The sequence below is a fragment of the Aquarana catesbeiana genome, linkage group LG06, assembly GCF_042186555.1.
Source record: "Aquarana catesbeiana isolate 2022-GZ linkage group LG06, ASM4218655v1, whole genome shotgun sequence".
In the NCBI taxonomy this organism is placed as follows: domain Eukaryota; kingdom Metazoa; phylum Chordata; class Amphibia; order Anura; family Ranidae; genus Aquarana; species Aquarana catesbeiana.
This window is the reverse complement of record NC_133329.1, coordinates 384,906,126-384,923,608: the sequence shown is the minus strand read 5'-3', so window position 1 is coordinate 384,923,608 and position 17,483 is coordinate 384,906,126. Positions and strand designations below refer to the sequence as shown.

At 42.3% G+C, this 17,483-nt stretch overlaps 1 protein-coding gene across 2 annotated transcripts in view; it reads right to left on the bottom strand.

Moving 5' to 3' along the window:
• Positions 1-382: 382 nt before the first annotated feature.
• The window catches only part of MGAT5 (alpha-1,6-mannosylglycoprotein 6-beta-N-acetylglucosaminyltransferase), a 225,950-nt gene continuing 208,849 nt past the window's right edge, over positions 383-17,483 (bottom strand). For both annotated transcript variants that reach the window (XM_073634279.1, XM_073634278.1), the window contains exons 16-17: positions 12,841-12,998; positions 383-11,667 (exon numbers count right to left, since the gene is read on the bottom strand). In XM_073634279.1, coding sequence (XP_073490380.1) covers positions 11,469-11,667; positions 12,841-12,998 — 357 coding nt within the window. In that variant the 3' untranslated portion in view covers positions 383-11,468. The remainder of the gene's footprint in view (positions 11,668-12,840; positions 12,999-17,483) is intronic.

Here is a 17,483-nt window from a genome sequence, read left to right as displayed (position 1 = left end):
TAAGCATCCCCTGTGGCATGTCCGCAGTCTCTAAGCATCCCCTGTGGCATGTCCGCAATCTATGACAATCCCCTGTGGCATGTACGCAATCTGACCCTCTTCTGTAGCATGTCTGCATTATCTGACCCTCTCCTGTAGTATGTGTATTAATGTGCCACTTTACTTGCTCAAATATTTGGGATTGCTCAGTGAGTGGGATCCAATCAATATTAAAGACGACCCTGATTGTCTGGTAAATCTAACATAACCTAGAGGCTAAGAATGTCGTATGGTGAATCTTCTCACCCCAACCATTTTCATTGTACCCGGGGTTGGCACAGGCAGTGTGCCCAGCAAAATACCATTTCACTTTTACAGGCAGTAACAACCAAAGACGAGAAAATCTCACACAAGAAAAAAGGATTTATTGAAAAATAAAGTTTCCTTAAATTTTCTTTTCTACAACAATGAAAAGTGAAAGCTTTATGATCCATGTTAGAGATACAGAATCGGACATTTACAACCGCTTGGATGTGTACACTTGTGTTTGTACATCTCGATGTTTTAGCAACACTATACCACTTGTTACAATCTCTACTTTGTGAAAAGTGGGCTGCTGGAACACGTGATAAAAGAACATGACAAATCTCCATTAAAAAAAGTTAAAAAAAAAAAAGCAGCTATTGAGGTGGGAGACACTGGATAATAATGCACACAAATATAACAACTTGGCTACACTTTTTTTTTCAGCTAAGGCGCCTCTTAAAACTGGTCACGTCCCCCCTTGACAAACTTTAATTTCTTACAAATAACTCTGCTTTACTATTCTATTACTGTTACCCATCAATAGGATTAGACAACTGCAAACAAGGATGAACTCAGTGGAGTACACTACTATGGAGTGAAAGGTCTAGGGCCTTAAAGTCTTCAGAGGCTGCTGGAAGTAAGAAAAACACAAGCTAGAATGGGAAATTCTATAACCTGTTACTATAGGAAAAGTCACTGAAATTACGAAGTTGAAGCTCCAGGCTGCTATGCTCAACCTTGCTTCATTAGTTTGTGATTGATGCAGAACTAGTATGTAAATGAGGAGTCCACCTTCACTGGCTCCACAATAGATCCTAGTCTGTGATTCACCAGATAGCAAACCAAGTTTGTGGAGGACCATCTCCAAACTGCGCTTTATCATGAATCTGCAACTACCACTCCCTTTAATGATACCTTGCACACTGTATCTGGTTTGTCCAATAAAGCAACTCACAGGGTAAGAACTAATAAATGCACAAATCCCATAATAACCACTTAGATTTAACTGAATGGGTACTAGGAGGCAATATACTACATAATCCTGTTTACGTTGTTAGGGAAGCCCATGAGCAATCAGAATTAAGCCTGGTAAACCCTATCAGGTTGGGCTGAGCAAAAAAAAAAACCTGAAGAGCTCAGGAGGAGCTGCTGTCCTAACCATGAAAGCTATTGTGTTCTGACAGGGGGTGGGCGCCGGCCAGAACACACCAGTCAGCGCTCTCAGCCATTTGCTGAAAACACTGATATGATGCCGAATGGGAATTTTTTTTTTCGGGCATGCCCCTTCAACAGAAGCCGGACGTTGTGCCAGATTGGCCGAATGCTGGCCAGTTTCTATTGAACCGCCAGATACCACCCAATGTTTGGCCTGTGTGTACTGGGCTTAAAAAGGCTTAACCTTTGAGCCTAAAGGGCCTTCAAACAAAAAAAGGTGAACTTATGGTTGGTTTGAGGATTTGCTGAAGGTTAGATTTCCTGAACGCTCTTTTTGTGGTCGGTAAAGTTTCTCTACAACAATGTACTGAAAAGAAATAACGGTCAGGGAAATGTCTTTGGTCCATGTAGCTAGAAGGGAATCTGCCACATCACAACTCTGTATTCTATTATAGAAGGGATACTAATATCTCTTTAATGACTTTCACTAGTATCAGAAAAAAAAAAAAAAAAAAATACAATCTTATTGTGATATGTGATCAATTGAATGTAAACCTTATTAGTAAAGGTTTATTAAAAGGAGTGATTTATATAATCTAAAACCATTACATGCTAACTACATAAAATTGATATTTATATGGTCAAGCACAATTAGAATCACATGCTGGCTTCCTTTATCTATTGTCGGCTCCAACTCTAAAATCCTCAGCTTTGCCCACAGCCAAACAAGTGGTGTCACCATTTATGATGGAGCCTCTATAATGGTGGAACAAAAAAAAAAACCCCTCTAAAATGAAAATAAAAGAGAACGGCATACCCTTAATGTGTACTTGCCCTAGTGGGATTTCTGTCTGCTCTGTCATTCGTCTGCTATCAGGATGAGTAACTTTATACAGTCTATACCATGGGTGCTCAACCTGTGTCCCTCCAGCTGTTGCGGAACTACAAGTCCCACAATGCCTCTGCAAGCCATGCTTGTAACTGTGAGCCTTGCAATGCCTTACAGGACTTGTATTTCCGTAACAGCTGAAGGGCCACAGGTTGAGCAGCCATGGCTATGCTGACATCAGACGATCCTGGGAGACAGCCCCAACTCCCCTCCAGCACACAGTAAGTGATTGACAACCTTAGCGGTGCATGATTCCCCTATGAGAGTGTGGGGGAGTGTGCCTTTTCCCTCCACTCAGATCTAATATTACACTTAGCTCTCTGCTATGCAGTGTGTGACTTCAGATTCCAGCCACCCACCTGCTGGAGCAGAGAAATGTGTGTACATTCTGGATATTGAAAGGCTGTAGAGAAGAGAGGGCTTCAGATAAACAGGAACAACTTAGGTAGGAGGATTTGTTTCACCTCTATGTATCTCACCTGAAGCCAGTCACTGGGTTATGTCCGATTTTACAATCACTTGATGAGGTCCCCTCTGGAATGTGTTACATGTTCCACCCATTTTTAATTGGAACATGTAACATGTTCCAGCAGCATCCACAGCTTCCCCCCACACAACCACCTCTCCATGTGAGAGTGGGTGAGGAATCTTGTCCCCGCATCCACTGTCACACTTTGAATGAATGACACGGCTGTGTGGGTGAAGCCCCCACATGGTCGTGCTATTTTCAGTTTCCTCTGAATGAATGCCAACAAATACTGCCTGCCATTGTGGCTGATGGCTTGTCGTTCTCAATGAACTACACGGTCGCTGGTGAGCACTGTTGTAAGTCCACTGATCTTCCCACGCTCAGGTAACTGCCTGCCCACATGGAGGAACGGGCAGACAGCTATACCGAGTCTCTGCAGGAGCCTGAGATTGCACCTGCGATCTGCTTATCACCACGGGTGCAGGCCCCATAGAAAAAATAAATGCAATTTGTTTACCTGCAAAAAAATGTGCATTTAATATACTTTTTTTCAAAAAGGGAGGGGGGTGGCAAGCTACTGGGGAACACCTCGTTACTTACACACATCTGCTGCTTGTGTTCTCATTGATGCGATTTACTTCTCTTCCTGTTAATAAACAGGAAATGAGGGGAAATACACAAATTGTCAATTTTGGTTAATTCCCCACTCTTGTCTTGAAAAGTCAGAAGCTATGTTGGGTTTTAAAAATACACACATTATAATATTTATATATAATATCTCGAGAGATATCGATATATAGACACACACACAAAACCCAAATAAGCTTCTCTAGTTGTGCTTTAAATCTGAGAGATATAGGAAGTTCACATGTGATCTAAAAATCAGATGACCACCTAAAAAAAAAAAAAAAAAAAAAAAAAAAAATCTGAGATTCAGCAGTCATGTCCTTTAACAGGTGTCCAGTTGAAGCCCAAATCACAAAACAACCTTAAAAGTTAAAAGGCACATACTGTATTAAAATTAAATTAAGACAAACATACCAACATTTTCAAGACAGCACAAAAACGATAGGAAATTTACAATTTTACACCCTCCCCCACAAAAAAAAAAATTAAAAAAAAAAAAAAAAAACTCACAAAAAGCATTTCTATTTATACATGTGCAAATTAACTTGCATATATGAGAATGAGGTCCTCTGTCTTTAACAGTGTGTATTGTATCGACTTTCCACCATCAGCGGCAAAAAATAAGTTACTTCGGTGGAAACCAAAAGCAGAAAAAGAAAACAAAATTATTGAAAACAATGCCAAAAAACAGGTGATAACAGGTTAATACAACAAATAAAGCATCAATAAATTAATTTCTATACAATTTTTTATCTTATGTAAATTAAATCAGTGCAACACAAGTAAATGCCCAATTCACCTTTTTTATTCTATTTTTTGGGAGATGGTGGCAAAAATAGTAGAACTATTGTTGGAAGGTGACATGTTTTGCAGTTGAAGGATGGCAGTGTACGTGCTCGGCTGGATTTTTCTAGAGAAATTTTGGAATGTTTTAGGATGCCGATTCATACTGCCAGCAGCAGAGACAAATCCCAGAGGAGCCAATATGTAATGGAGAGTCTGGAAAGAAAGAACACACTGCAAAAATAAAAATGTCGGGGGGGGGGGGGGGGGTCTAGTGGTGGGGACTTGCCATTTTCTAAGGTAAGGTTGCCACAACTACCACTTGCACTGCTGTCATCTGCCTCCTTTTACCCTTCCCCATGCAAAGTGTACCTGTAATAAAAATAAAGTGTGCCCTGAAGAATTTACCCCATGAATCGGGAAACCCTCCAACTGGCATAGCAAGCTGGGTGAGTAGCTGATGGATTTTTTATTATAAAATGCACACATTACAGGGGGGATAGGCAGTCTGACTCCCTGCCATAGCCAATACTTGATATGCTGGTACCTGCAACTTTGCAATGGCTACAGCTGGGAATGAATGGATCAAAATTCAGCTGGTTCAGCAGGAAGCGGACAAATTTAATTCCAAGCATGGTGTTTCCCATTCGATTGACTCCTCCCAAATGGGTCTGTTTGTATATTTTCACAGGAGCAGCACTTGCAGCCAATTGGCTGCAGTGCTGATCAGTGGACAAGTCCCCACTGGCAAAATACAAAAAGCACAGTGGGGATATTCCCCCATCCACCTTGAATGTGTGGATAGATAAACCTATTTTTTTTGATCAGCTAGCTGGCTGATCCAAAAAAAAAAAATTGATCCATTTGTACCCAGCTTTAGTCTATTCTATTGTTACGGTCATCAAATGCGTAAGCTTCCGTGTATGAAACAACCATATTAAAAGTGCACCTGTCACATACAAGATATAGACCTTCTCTTTATTAAGCCACACAATATCAGTTTTTTGTTTAACCCAGCAGGCTGAACAAAAAAAAAAAAAAAATAAATAAAAAAAAGCTTGGGAAACGCTCGCTGTACTAACCATCTGATGTTGGAACACAATAGCTTAGCAGGGAGAGGCTGTACTAAACAGGGGGACTGCCCCCAGCCATATGGCCAACTTCTGTGGGACAGGCTGGTGTACGCACGGGCCGAACGTCAGCCGGTTTTTGTTGAGCTGTCTGATATACGGCCGTGTGTGCCAGGGCTTTGGGCAACATGCACATGCGTGTACTTGTCTGTGCAGCGTAAATATGCTGCCTATTTCTGGTGCCCTGGACTACCTGAAGCTGCATGCAGCCACCAATACAGAAATGGGCGAAGACAGCTATACGCAGCTATGCCAAGCACATATATGCGCATGCACCAATAGCAGTTAAAGCAGAGCTCCACCCAAAAGGACTGGTTTTGACAGGTACCTGCTCCCACTTCCAGCTCTGTTTGCTTCCCCTTCCTTCCACCGCAGCTGGCCTAATCACAAAGGGCAGTGCGATTCACAAATGCGCACTAGGAAACGGGCTGTGAAGCCGCAAGGCTTCACTGCTGGCTTTCCTTAGTCAAGATGACTGCGCCAGCACCCGATAGCCAACTGAAAAATTGTCTTGGGTGAGGACACCGCTGGATTCCTGGACAGCTAAGTGCTCTAATATTAAAAGACAACAGCTACAGTATTTGTAGCTGCTGACCTAATTTTTTTTTTTTGGGGGGGGGGAGCCTAGAGCTCCGCTTTAACATGCATTACATTTGTACACATGTGCTGCTTTACGCAAATAATGGTGCATAGTTGTGCTCATAAGTTTACATACCCTGGCAGAATTTATGATTTCTTGGCCATTTTTCAGAGAATATGAATAACAAAAACTTTTCAACTCATGGTTAGTGTTTGGCTGAAGCCATTTATTATCAATCAACCGTGTTTACTCTTTTTAAATTATAATGACAACAGAAACTACCCAAATGACCCTGATCAAAAGTTTACATACCCTGGTGATTTTGGTCTGATAACATGCACACAAGTTGACACAAAGGGGGTTGAATGGCTATTAAAGGTAACCATCTTCACCTGTGATCTGTTTGTGTTGTGTGTATAAAAGGTCAATGAGTTTCTGTACTCTACACAGACCCTTGCGTCTTTCATCCAGTGCTAGACTGACGTTTCTGGATTCTGGGGAAAGCAAAAGAATTGTCAAAGGATCTGCGGGAAAAGGTAGTTTAACTGTATAAAACAGGAAAGGGATATAAAAAGATATCCATGGAATTGAGAATGCCAATCAGCAGTGTTCAAATTCTAATCAAGTGGAAAATGAGGGGTTCTGTTGAAACCAAACCATGGTCAGGTAGACCAACTAAGCGTTCAGCCACAATTGCCAGGAAAATTGTTCGGGATGCAAAGAAGAACCCACAAATAACTTCAAATGAAATACAGGACTCTCTGAAAACATGTGGTGTGGCTGTTTCAAGATGCACAATAAGGAGGCACTTGAAGAAAGATGGGCTGCATGGTCGAGTCACCAGAAGAAATCCATTACTATGCAAATGCCACAAAGTATTCTGCTTACAATACCCCAAACAGCACAGAGACAAGCCTCAAACCTTCTGACACAAAGTAATTTGGAGTGATGAGACCAAAATTGAGCTTCTTGGCCACAACCATAAACGTTACATTTGGAGAGGAGTCAACAAGGCCTATGATGAAAAGGTACACCATTCCTACTGTGAAACACGAAGGTGGATCGCTGATGTTTTGGGGATGTGAAAGCTACAAAGGCACAGGAAATTTGGGCAAAATTGTTGGCAAGATGAATGCAGTATGTTATCAAAACATACTGGAGGAACATTTGCATTCATCAACCAGGAAGCTGTGTATGGGACGTTCTTGGACATTCCAACATGAAAATGATCCAAAACACAAGGCCAAGTTGACTTGTCATTGGCTACAGCAGAATAAAGTGAAGGTTCTGGAGAGCCCATCTCAGTTTCCTGACCTCAATATCATTGAGCCACTCTGGGGAGATCTCAAAATGTGCAGTTCATGCAAGACAGCCCAAGAATTTACAGGAACTGGAGGCTTTTTGCCAAGAGGAATGGGCAGCTTTACTGAGAAGATAAAGAGCCTCACCCACAAAAGACTTCAGGCTGTCATTGATGTTAAAGGGGGCAATACACGGTATTAAAAACTGGGGTATGTAAACTTTTGATCAGGGTCATTTGGGTAGTTTCTGGTGCCATTATGATTTAAAAAGAGTAAACGCAGTTGATTTATAATAAATGGCTTCAGCCAAACATGAACCTGGCGGCACAGTAGTGTAGTGGATAGCACTTTCGCCTAGCAGTAAGAAGGGTCGCTGGTTCGAATCCCAACCACGACAATACCTGCCTGGAGCATGTTCTCCCTGTGTCTGCGTGGGTTTCCTCCAGGTACTTTGGTTTCTTCCCACACTCCAAAGACATGCTGGTAGGCTAATTGGATCCTGTCTAATTTGTCCCTAGTATGTATGAATGTGATTTAGGGACCTTAGATTGTAAGCTCCTTGAGGGTAGGGACTGATGTGAATGTACAATGTATGTAAAATGTAAAGTGCTGCGTAAATTGACGGCGCTGTATAAGTACCTGAAATAAATAAAATAAACCATGAGTGAAAGAAAAAGTTTTTGAGTTATCATTCATATTCTCTGAAAAATGGCCAAGTCGTCATAAATTCTGCCAAGGTATGTAAACTTATGAGCACAACTGTAGTGGTGTACAGCTTCCTTTACCCATTCATGTTTATGGGCAGCTCCAGGACATCCCAGGAAACAAATATGCTGTGTCTCCATGATGCAAATGCACCCAAGTGCATGAAACAGGAGGGCCGCTAATCATAAAATCAGGAGATTGTAAATACTTACGTTTTACCAGCGCATTTGGATAAATATATAAACGTATCAGGAGATTATCTGGATGGATGGGGTACAGTTGGGAGAGATACCCGTTGCTGTCTTCCACTTTACCAATGCCACAGATGGAACTGCCATCATCGTCTCCATTTTCTTACAGTGACAGCTCACAGACTGCCAGCAAATACACAAACAGCAAATGTGCCCATTTATGTCTCACACAATAGGCAATGTAATCGTAATTCCCAACTAAAGATACCTTTTGTTTAAGTTTAGTGGCCCTTTAAAGTAGACCTGGACTTAAAAGTAAATAAAATCATATTTACAGGATGGATGAAGAGTAATTGAAGAGCTGCAATTCTTTTTCCCTATTTAAAATGTCTCTTCAGGCTTCCTCTTGTGTCAATCATGTGACCAAAACCCAAGGCACTCCTTTCACATAGTCTCTGTTAAACAGCTGCATCTGCCCATCTGAACCCTGGATTTTCCTCTACAGCAGGGATCACAAGACCTCATGGCTGGGCTGGTGATGACCGATGGAAAGGAACAGCAGTTTCTCCAGGAAAAGGAAGTATTTCATTACATCTTTTTATCACTTCCAGCAATAGGAGTATTAACATACATTCTATGGTGAACAGCATGTGGACACCTGACCATCATACCTACATTATACGGCCAAAAATAAGTGAACACAGCTCCAAATTAAAGTGGTTGCAAAGGCTCAAGGTTTTTTTTTTTTACCTTCATACATTCCATGCATGAAGGTAAAAACCCTTCAGTGTGCAGCTCCCCCCACAGCCCCCCTAACACTCACCTGAGCCCCCTTTCAATCCAGTGGTGTGCACAGGAGCCTCGGCTGTCCCGGGTCTCCATCCTCATTGGCTGAGACAGCAACAAAAACCATCGGCTGCCACTACTGTCAATCACAGCCAGTGAGCCAATGAGGGAAAGAGCAGGGGGCGGGGCCAAGCCACGTCTCTATGCGTCTTATGGATGCATAGAGCAGAGCTTGGAAGAGCGCACGCACTAGTTCCCCCATAGCAAACTAATTGCTATTGGGGGGCACACTGGTCAAGGGGAAGGAGCAAGGAGAGCCAGCGGGGACCCAAGAAAGAGAGGATTGGGGTTACTCTGTGCAAAACCATTACACAGAGCTGGCAAGTATAACATGTTTGTTATTTAAACAAAAAAGGGTTTCCAACGAATGGTATTATTCATACCACAGCATACAAAAATATTTTAGACAATAGTGCACTTCCAATCTTGTGGTGACAATTTGGGGGAAAGTCCCTTTCTGTTCCAGCAAGGCAGCACCACTCTTTTCAATGGCAGCTCCATAAAGTCATTGTTTGAAGACATTGACGTTGAGCAACTCAAGCGGCCTCACAGGGCCCTGAACTCAACCCTACTGAACAAACGAACTGGAACAGCGATTGCGAACCAGGTCTCATCTAACATTAAAGTATAAGTTCACCTTTGAAAATAAATGCACATTTGAAATGCACATAAAAAATTGTGCATTTATCATTTTTATTTTAAGGAGCCTGCAGAGCATCGTACCGCAATCTCAGGCCCTTGAAGACTCAGCATAGCTGTCTGCCCGTACCTCGTACAGGGAAGCAGTGACCTGACAGCAGGAAGATCAATGAACTACTGGAGTGTTCACCAGCAGCTTTGCAGTTCATAGAGAACTACAAGCAGTCAGCCACACTGCCTGATGGTACTTGTAGGCATTCAATCACAAATAAACTCTGAATGACAGGTCCGTGTAGGCAGACTCCCGCATGACCATGCTGTTTTCGAATTGTGACAGCGGGTGTAGGGAGAGGATCCCCTGCCCACTGTCATAGGTGGAACATGCAACATGTTTCAAAGGTGAACGTATCCTTTAATACCTGGCCTCACAAATGCTCTTTAGATCAATGGGCACAGATTACCACATAAAGGCTTCAAAATCATGTGGCAAGTCTTACCAGGAAAGCGGAGACTGCCCTAGCCAAAAAAAAAAAAGACAGGGAAAATTCATAACACCGGTGATTTTGGAATAGGATGTCCAAGAAGCTAATAAAGACATGATGGTCGTGTATCCACACACTTGTCCATATAGGGCAGCTTTATATTAAAAGCCCTGTGCAAATTCACTTAAGAACAGATGAGAAAATGTTTAAGCCCCCAGAAAAATAAAATAAAAACATAAAAAAAAAAAAAAAAAAAAAAAAAAAAAGCTTGCCTCCACCTAATGCAAATGACAGCTATACTCAAAATTCAACTGAATTCCTCTGCGCGTGCGCACACACACAAACATAGAAACAGAAAAATGTACACCCTCTTTGCATCATAAATATCTAAATAAAAATATTCCACATGTTAAATATATACAGAACCATTTCACAGACATTGCCCATAAAAAAAAAAACAAAAAAAAAAAAACAAAAAACACGACGTACAAGCTTTATACATATATCTTTAGCTGTCTACTTCTACCGCCTGGGTAAGCACTGGCTTTGTCTAGACTACCTCATTCGCTAGCTAGGACAGTTATTATTACACATTTTATTTTCCTTATTTTCAGTTGAGTTATTCGCAAAGGATCCAAGGAAAAAAACCAAGCTGGCGGTGGTCTACCACTTGGCAGTGTGGCGATCGGAGATAGAGGAAATTTCTGTTGAGTGTACGAAGAGGGACTTTATGGCCTGTAAACAGGTTGAGAATCACAAAATTCCCCCCCGAAACTGAATTTCACACACATGCCATATTATCGATTCCGTAACGAGACACCGGCACTGCTCTACGTCGTCAAATCAATAGTCTACAGTAGTCATGCGTTATGTTACAGCTAGCAGCCTGTGGGCCTTTGCAGCATGCGGTGATCATCATCTAGTATGGCGTCCAGAATCAGAGTGGATGAACCGCCTTCACACCTTTTTTCTGTTGTTGTTTCACACATATTAGCATGGCGTCCTAATGTTCCTAAATCACCGCACTAGAGAGAGGACTCCCCCGCCACATCAATGACCAAAAACCATATTCACCTTGTGTAAACCATCTATAGATTTTCTTTAAATAAAATGTCAGCTGCGCTTTTTTGTTTTAAGTAGTGCAGAGGTGGAAGGCTTTAGGATTAAAGTTGGTTCTTTCCAGGGCTTCAGCTCACAAAAAAAAAAATGCTCCTGTGAGAAAGGCATCTGAAGCACTTCCTGGGACGGGCTCCTCAAAAACGGTGTTTGGTGCCCGTGTACGGAACGTGAAACCCTTTATGCTTTCCATAAACACCAAAAGTGCTAGAAAGCCTTCGCACCTAGCCGCCAGGACACCCCATCCAACAGGGAGAGGGTTAGCAGATGCTATAGGCAGTCCTTGCAAAGTGCAACCTGTCCTTTCATGTAGTCCCTGCATGGACAGACCCGCTTGTGGTGGGGGTGGGACCCCGCGCAGCTGAATAATAAGAGATCGCTTTGAAAGACGCAATGCTTCTTGTTCTCATCTATGGACGGGACCACGATATCACTTGCGACGTCAGAGGTCTGGCACTGAATGTTGAACCTGGGGATGAAATCAACAAGAATATATCACCATTTAAAAAAAAAAAAACAAAAAAAAAAACTGTTCATTACACTTTGGATATTATTAATCAGAGTATCCAGGGGAAGAACCATTGGCAAAGCGACTTGTATTTGGTATCAACAGTCTAGACCTAAAAAATAAATCCTCAGGAAAAAAAAAAGTATTATCTATAGAAATGTCACTAAGGCCTCAGGCAAACAGGGCGTTTTTACAGCTGCTTTTAGCAGTGTCAGACTTTTTTTTTGCAGCTTAACCACTTCAGCCCCGGAAGGATTTACACCCTTCCTGACCAGAGCATTTTTTTTTGCGATGCAGCACTGCGTCGCTTTAACTGACAATTGCGCAGTCGTGCGACATTGCACCCAAACAAAATTGACGTCCCCCCCCCCCCCCCACAAATAGAGCTTTCTTTTGGTGGTATTTGATCACCTCTGCGGGTTTTATTTTTTGCGTTAAACAAAAAAAGTGAAAATTTTGAAAAAAAAAAAAAAAAAAAAAAAAAAAAAAAGGAATATTTTTTTACTTTTTGCTATAATAAATATCCCCCCAAAAAATATAAAAAAATAATGTCTAACTCAGTTTAGGCCGATATGTATTCTTCTACATATTGATAAAAAAATAAAAATCGCAATAAGCATATATTGGTTTGCGCAAAAGTTATAGCGTCTACAAAGTAGGGAGATAGATAGATTTTATTATTTATTAGTAATGGCGGCGATCTGCGATTTTTATGGTGACTGCGACATTGCGGAGGACACTTCGGACACTATTTTGGGACCAGTGACATTTATACAGTGATCAGTGCTATAAAAATGCACTGATTACTGTGTAAATGACACTGGCAGTGAAGGGGTTAAACGCTAGGGGGCAATCAAGGGGTTAACTGTGTTCCCTCAGTGTGTTCTAACTGTAGGGGGGATGGGCTCACTAGAACAGGAGAGAGAGATCACTGCTCCTGATGACAGGGAGCAGTAGATCCCTGTCATGTTGCTAGGCTGAACAGAGAAATGCCTTATTTACATCCCCAGCAGTAGTAACAGACAGACACCAGGGCTGGGGAGCTATCTGCTTTAAAAAACGGGATAGCTAGAAATCCCAGCATGCCCTAACAGCTTCTCGGCTACCCCACATATATACTCTGGTTGCACTTACTTGGCCAGGTCTTTGTCTTTGTTGAGATGCTGGAAGTACGACGGCTCACAGATGAGCTGATTCTCCTGACACACTTGCTTACATGACTTTCCAGTTTCTGCAAGTTTCACTTGAAGGGCGCTTAATGAAGGCCACATGACTTGTCCATGGCAGAAATCCTGAAAGAGAAAGCTTAATGACTCACAAGAGAAACTAGTAACAGAAAAAAAAATAAGTTAAGGAATAACCTATAGACAAAAAAGAAAAACCAAGAATGAACGTGGACTTTAAATTGGTAGCCACCAGTAGACCCAAAATGAAAGAGCACTTGGTTGAATAAAAAATCCAAAATGTATTTTAACATCCTAGTAAAAACATATTAAAATCAGAAAGAGTACATATCAGATGATTGCATAAATATATGGTATTGTCCCACCTAGATGAAACCTCTGAACACTTAAGAAAACCCGTAGATAGGCCCATAGATATGCTGGACTCTGTGGCAGGTATATGCAAAGAACATGTTCAAAAGGAGAAGGACCTGGATAGAAGTCAGATGTTTATGCAAGATATTAAACTGCCATCCTTTATAACTAAACAGTCTCCAAAAATCATATGTCCACTTGCATATAATGTTTACTTTCAGTGTATGTGCCAATCCTGGCTGTAACTAACCCCCCCCCCCCCCCGACTAAGGAAAAGAACGGGACATCCATTCGGATCATCCCTCTGCCTCTTCCATATGGATCTCACAGAGGGATGATCTGAATGGATGTCCTGTTCTTTTCCATAGTCGGGGGTTTGGTTACAGCCAGGATCAGCATAAACACTAGGAGTAAACATATGCAAGTGGACACAGGAATTTTGGAGACTGTTTACTTATAAGGGTTGGCAGTATAATATATCTTGCATAAACATCTGACATCACTCCAGGTCCTGATTCTTTTGGACATGTTCTTTGGACACATTCTACACGTGGCTTATATGTTTTTCACTCTATGGCAAGCCCCTTTTTTCGGCTGAAATACTTTTGAAGCACTCCCGTTCTGGAGCTGTCTGTGCGCTGTTCCTCTATCTTTGTGGCATGGGGTTGGGCATTCCATGTTTCTTTACTGCAATCTGGTACCAATAGGATCCCCTGAGGAAGCTGTAAGCGAAACACGTAGTGATCCCTCGTATTGATTTCCTGTGGGGCCCTGATATGCAAGACCTTCTGCATATACCAGCCACAGAGTCCACCATATCTATGGGCCTATCTACAGGTTTTCTTAAGTGTTCACATAGGTTTCACCTAGGTGGGACAATATCATATATTTATGGAATCATCTGATATGTACTTTTCTGCTTTTAGTATATTTTTACTAGGATGTTAAAATAAATTTGGATATTTTTTATTCAACTAAGTGCTTGGGTCTACTGTTTGCTACCAATTTAAAGTCCACGTTCATTCTTTGTTTTTCTTTTTCGCTTATATTTGGATGTGGTGCCACATTGAGTCATATCTCAACCACTTCTCACTAGAATAACCTACACAGACATTCACCCATGAGTGGCAGCGCTAGGAATTCTCATACCAACATCCAACCATCTCTTACATAAAGGCATTTAATGCGCAACTGTTGGGCATCTTTTCACAAAACAAGGTCTTCGTCTTTAAAAATTAATTTCAAAATGCAAGAATAAATTAGTCACATTATTTTGCTTTTAGAAGATGATGGAACATTATCCAAAAAAGTATCTAAAGCCCACATTTTATACATTTTTGTATAGAATAGAGAATGGTTAGTACCCTGTCAGGTTTTTTATTGTCTGATTCAATCTACTTGTCCTGGTGACCATTGTTCTTTCACTTTGGGGGGGATAACAGATCGGGGTAAAGAGCCAATCACAGCGACTCTTTACCACGTGATCAGCTGTGTCCAATCACAGCTGATCATGATCTAACACACACTTGCCGGACATCGGCATTCCTTTCCTCATGCTGTCACAGCGTGAGGAGAGAGAGACGGTAAACGGCAAGTGTAAAAGAGGACATCTGTACTGATCATCTGGGCCCACCCCGATTTTTGTCTTGCCTATTATGGGCAGCACAAAACCAAAAATACACCACTGTTTACAGCTAGTGGACAGGTGTGTCTCTGAGATTCCGTGTTGAGCATATAAGCTGCAGCCAGGGTGTCCAACAGCCAGAAAAGAGCAACGGGTGCCTCCATCAGAGTTAAAACCAGAAAATAGTATTAGTATAGTAATGCACTCACAAATGGTACAGGAAGAGTCAGCATGTCCTGCATGGAAAATTTATCAATGGCAGAGATTGGCAGGCAAGCGGCTGGTGTTATGCAGAGTTCAGCCAGGAAGATATTGGGTGGATGTGGAGAGAAGCGCCAAGGCTTGGGGACCTGGAATGCAATCAGTGCACTGCATACACTGTGCTGCTCGAGTTCCAGCTCCCCAAGCCATGGCACTTCTCTCCACATAACACCAAAAATCACACCTGGAGGGTGGGGGACACACCCTAAAAATGAGTTTACATTCAAGATGGTGCTGCTATAAAAACAACAAACAGTAAAAAATAGATTACAGCGCACACATACAAAAATTACATTTAAATCCTGCAAGGCCATTTAAAAACACCTGAAAATATTAAAAAAAATATGGGGATTTGGTCACACTATCTGAGTATGATTTTGGAAGTATATTGCATGGACCCTGTCCAGGTCCCTTGGGCCGGAGCACCCCATCCCCTCTTCATTACCTCTTATTAGTTGTCCACCAGTGTAATGGAGGAGTCCTCTCAGTTCTCCCATAAAGAGGAGTTTGTCTCTCATGGTTGAGAAGCAGGATCTTTCTATTACTAGTGTAGGACCCACTGATAATGGGGTACTTCGACGCAGTAAGTGGGCTTAGCACTATATGACCATGTAGTGTGACCAAATCCCCATATTTTTTTAATATGTTCCGGTGTTTTTAAATAGCCTTGTAGGATTTAGATGCAATTTTTGTATGTGTGCGCTGTAATCTATTTTGCTCTGCATAGCACCAGCCGCTTGCCTGCAGATCTCTGCCATTGGTGACAAATCCTTTAATGGATGACACGCTGACTCTTCCTCTAACATATGTGTGAGTACTGTACTAATACTATTTGCTGGTTTGCACAGTTTACACTCAGAGGGAGGCGCCCTCTTCTCTCTTCTGTCTATATGTGTACTAGGTTGACTCAGGACCTTGTTTAGGGGAGCTGCCTCTTTCCTTTTGAGTGACTTCTCATTTTCCCCCCAAACTTATTCTACTGTTTCTCTGGGTGGCTACAGCAGCGCCATAGTGTCCCCCCCCCCCCCTTTTTTATGGGTGTCCAACTGTCCCTGCTGAATTGTTGTTAATTTACATGACAGAGGAGAATGCAACAAGGCGTTTTGGAACAACTGAAACTGTAATGTAGGTGCACAAAGAGCCCAGAATTAAAGAGCCCTTAGTTATGTGCGGCTCAGCCCAACAGACATCACCTAAAAAGGTGCCAATTCTGGGTGGTTAGATCGTTTAAAAATACAAAACATTTTCAACATATTTTCATATTAAAGTGCACAGAAAAAGGCACAGGCTAAAAACACATACCATAGAAAACACGCCTAAAACCTCAACTTGTGAATGCAGATTAGCTACAAATAGGGCAAAAATACATTAGGCTTGCTAAAGGGTTCCAAGGTGTTTATAGGCCTAAGCAAAGAGATTACTCCTTACCTTTATACCAGGCATCCCTAATTGGTGGACCACGGTCCAGACCGAGCCACTGTCCCATCCGGACCTCTGCGATCGCACCATTTAGGTGCTGGTTCTACCCCCAGCCATCACTGCTGTCATCCTCACAGATTCAACAGTGGGAGGTAGGACAGTTTTGGACGGAGGGCAGGTGCTACCCGAGTTAACAAGCAGGTGACTGGTTGCCAAGATTCAGAGCGGTCCTAGCAATCAATGAACAGCTTTGCAGCTTTCACCCTCCTTCCAGATCGGCTTTGCCTCCCGTCCTCCCATCTGTCTGTGCAAGGTCGTTTGGGGGGTATTGGGGAGTGAAGGGGGGCCGAGGTCGGTAATGTGCAAGGGGTGCTGAGGTCGGTAATGTGCAAGGGGGGCCGAGGTTGGTAATGTGCAAGGGGGCTGACGTGAAGAGGGGCAGAGGACGGTACTGTTGGTGGGGGTTGATGCCAAGGGAATGTGAGTACACTACTATGAAACTACTTGGGGGGGGGCAGACAATTATATTTTAATTATCTGCACTTCCCACAAAAAATGCGGGGAAAAAAATACAACTCCTTTTTTAAATTGTGCCGTACCAAGCCGCATGGTGCAACATGCAGTTTGGAGCATGCAAAAGTGCACCACAAGTGCCAATGTGTGGGCGTGCCCCTGCAGGTCTGCTAAAAAGCAGAGACGGGAACCTAGCCCAAGAGGGGTGGGGAACTGTGATGTGGAAGAAAATTCAGTAGACCTCCATGAGTTCAATAACCCTGCTTTATAATGCCTAAGCTCACAAATCAACCCCAACCTTTATACCCCTAAACACAGAGGTCATCCCCAACCTTTATACCCTAAGCATAGAGATTACCCCTAATCTTTATACCCCTACACAGAGATCACTCCCATTATTCCCCCCTAAGATCACCCATAAC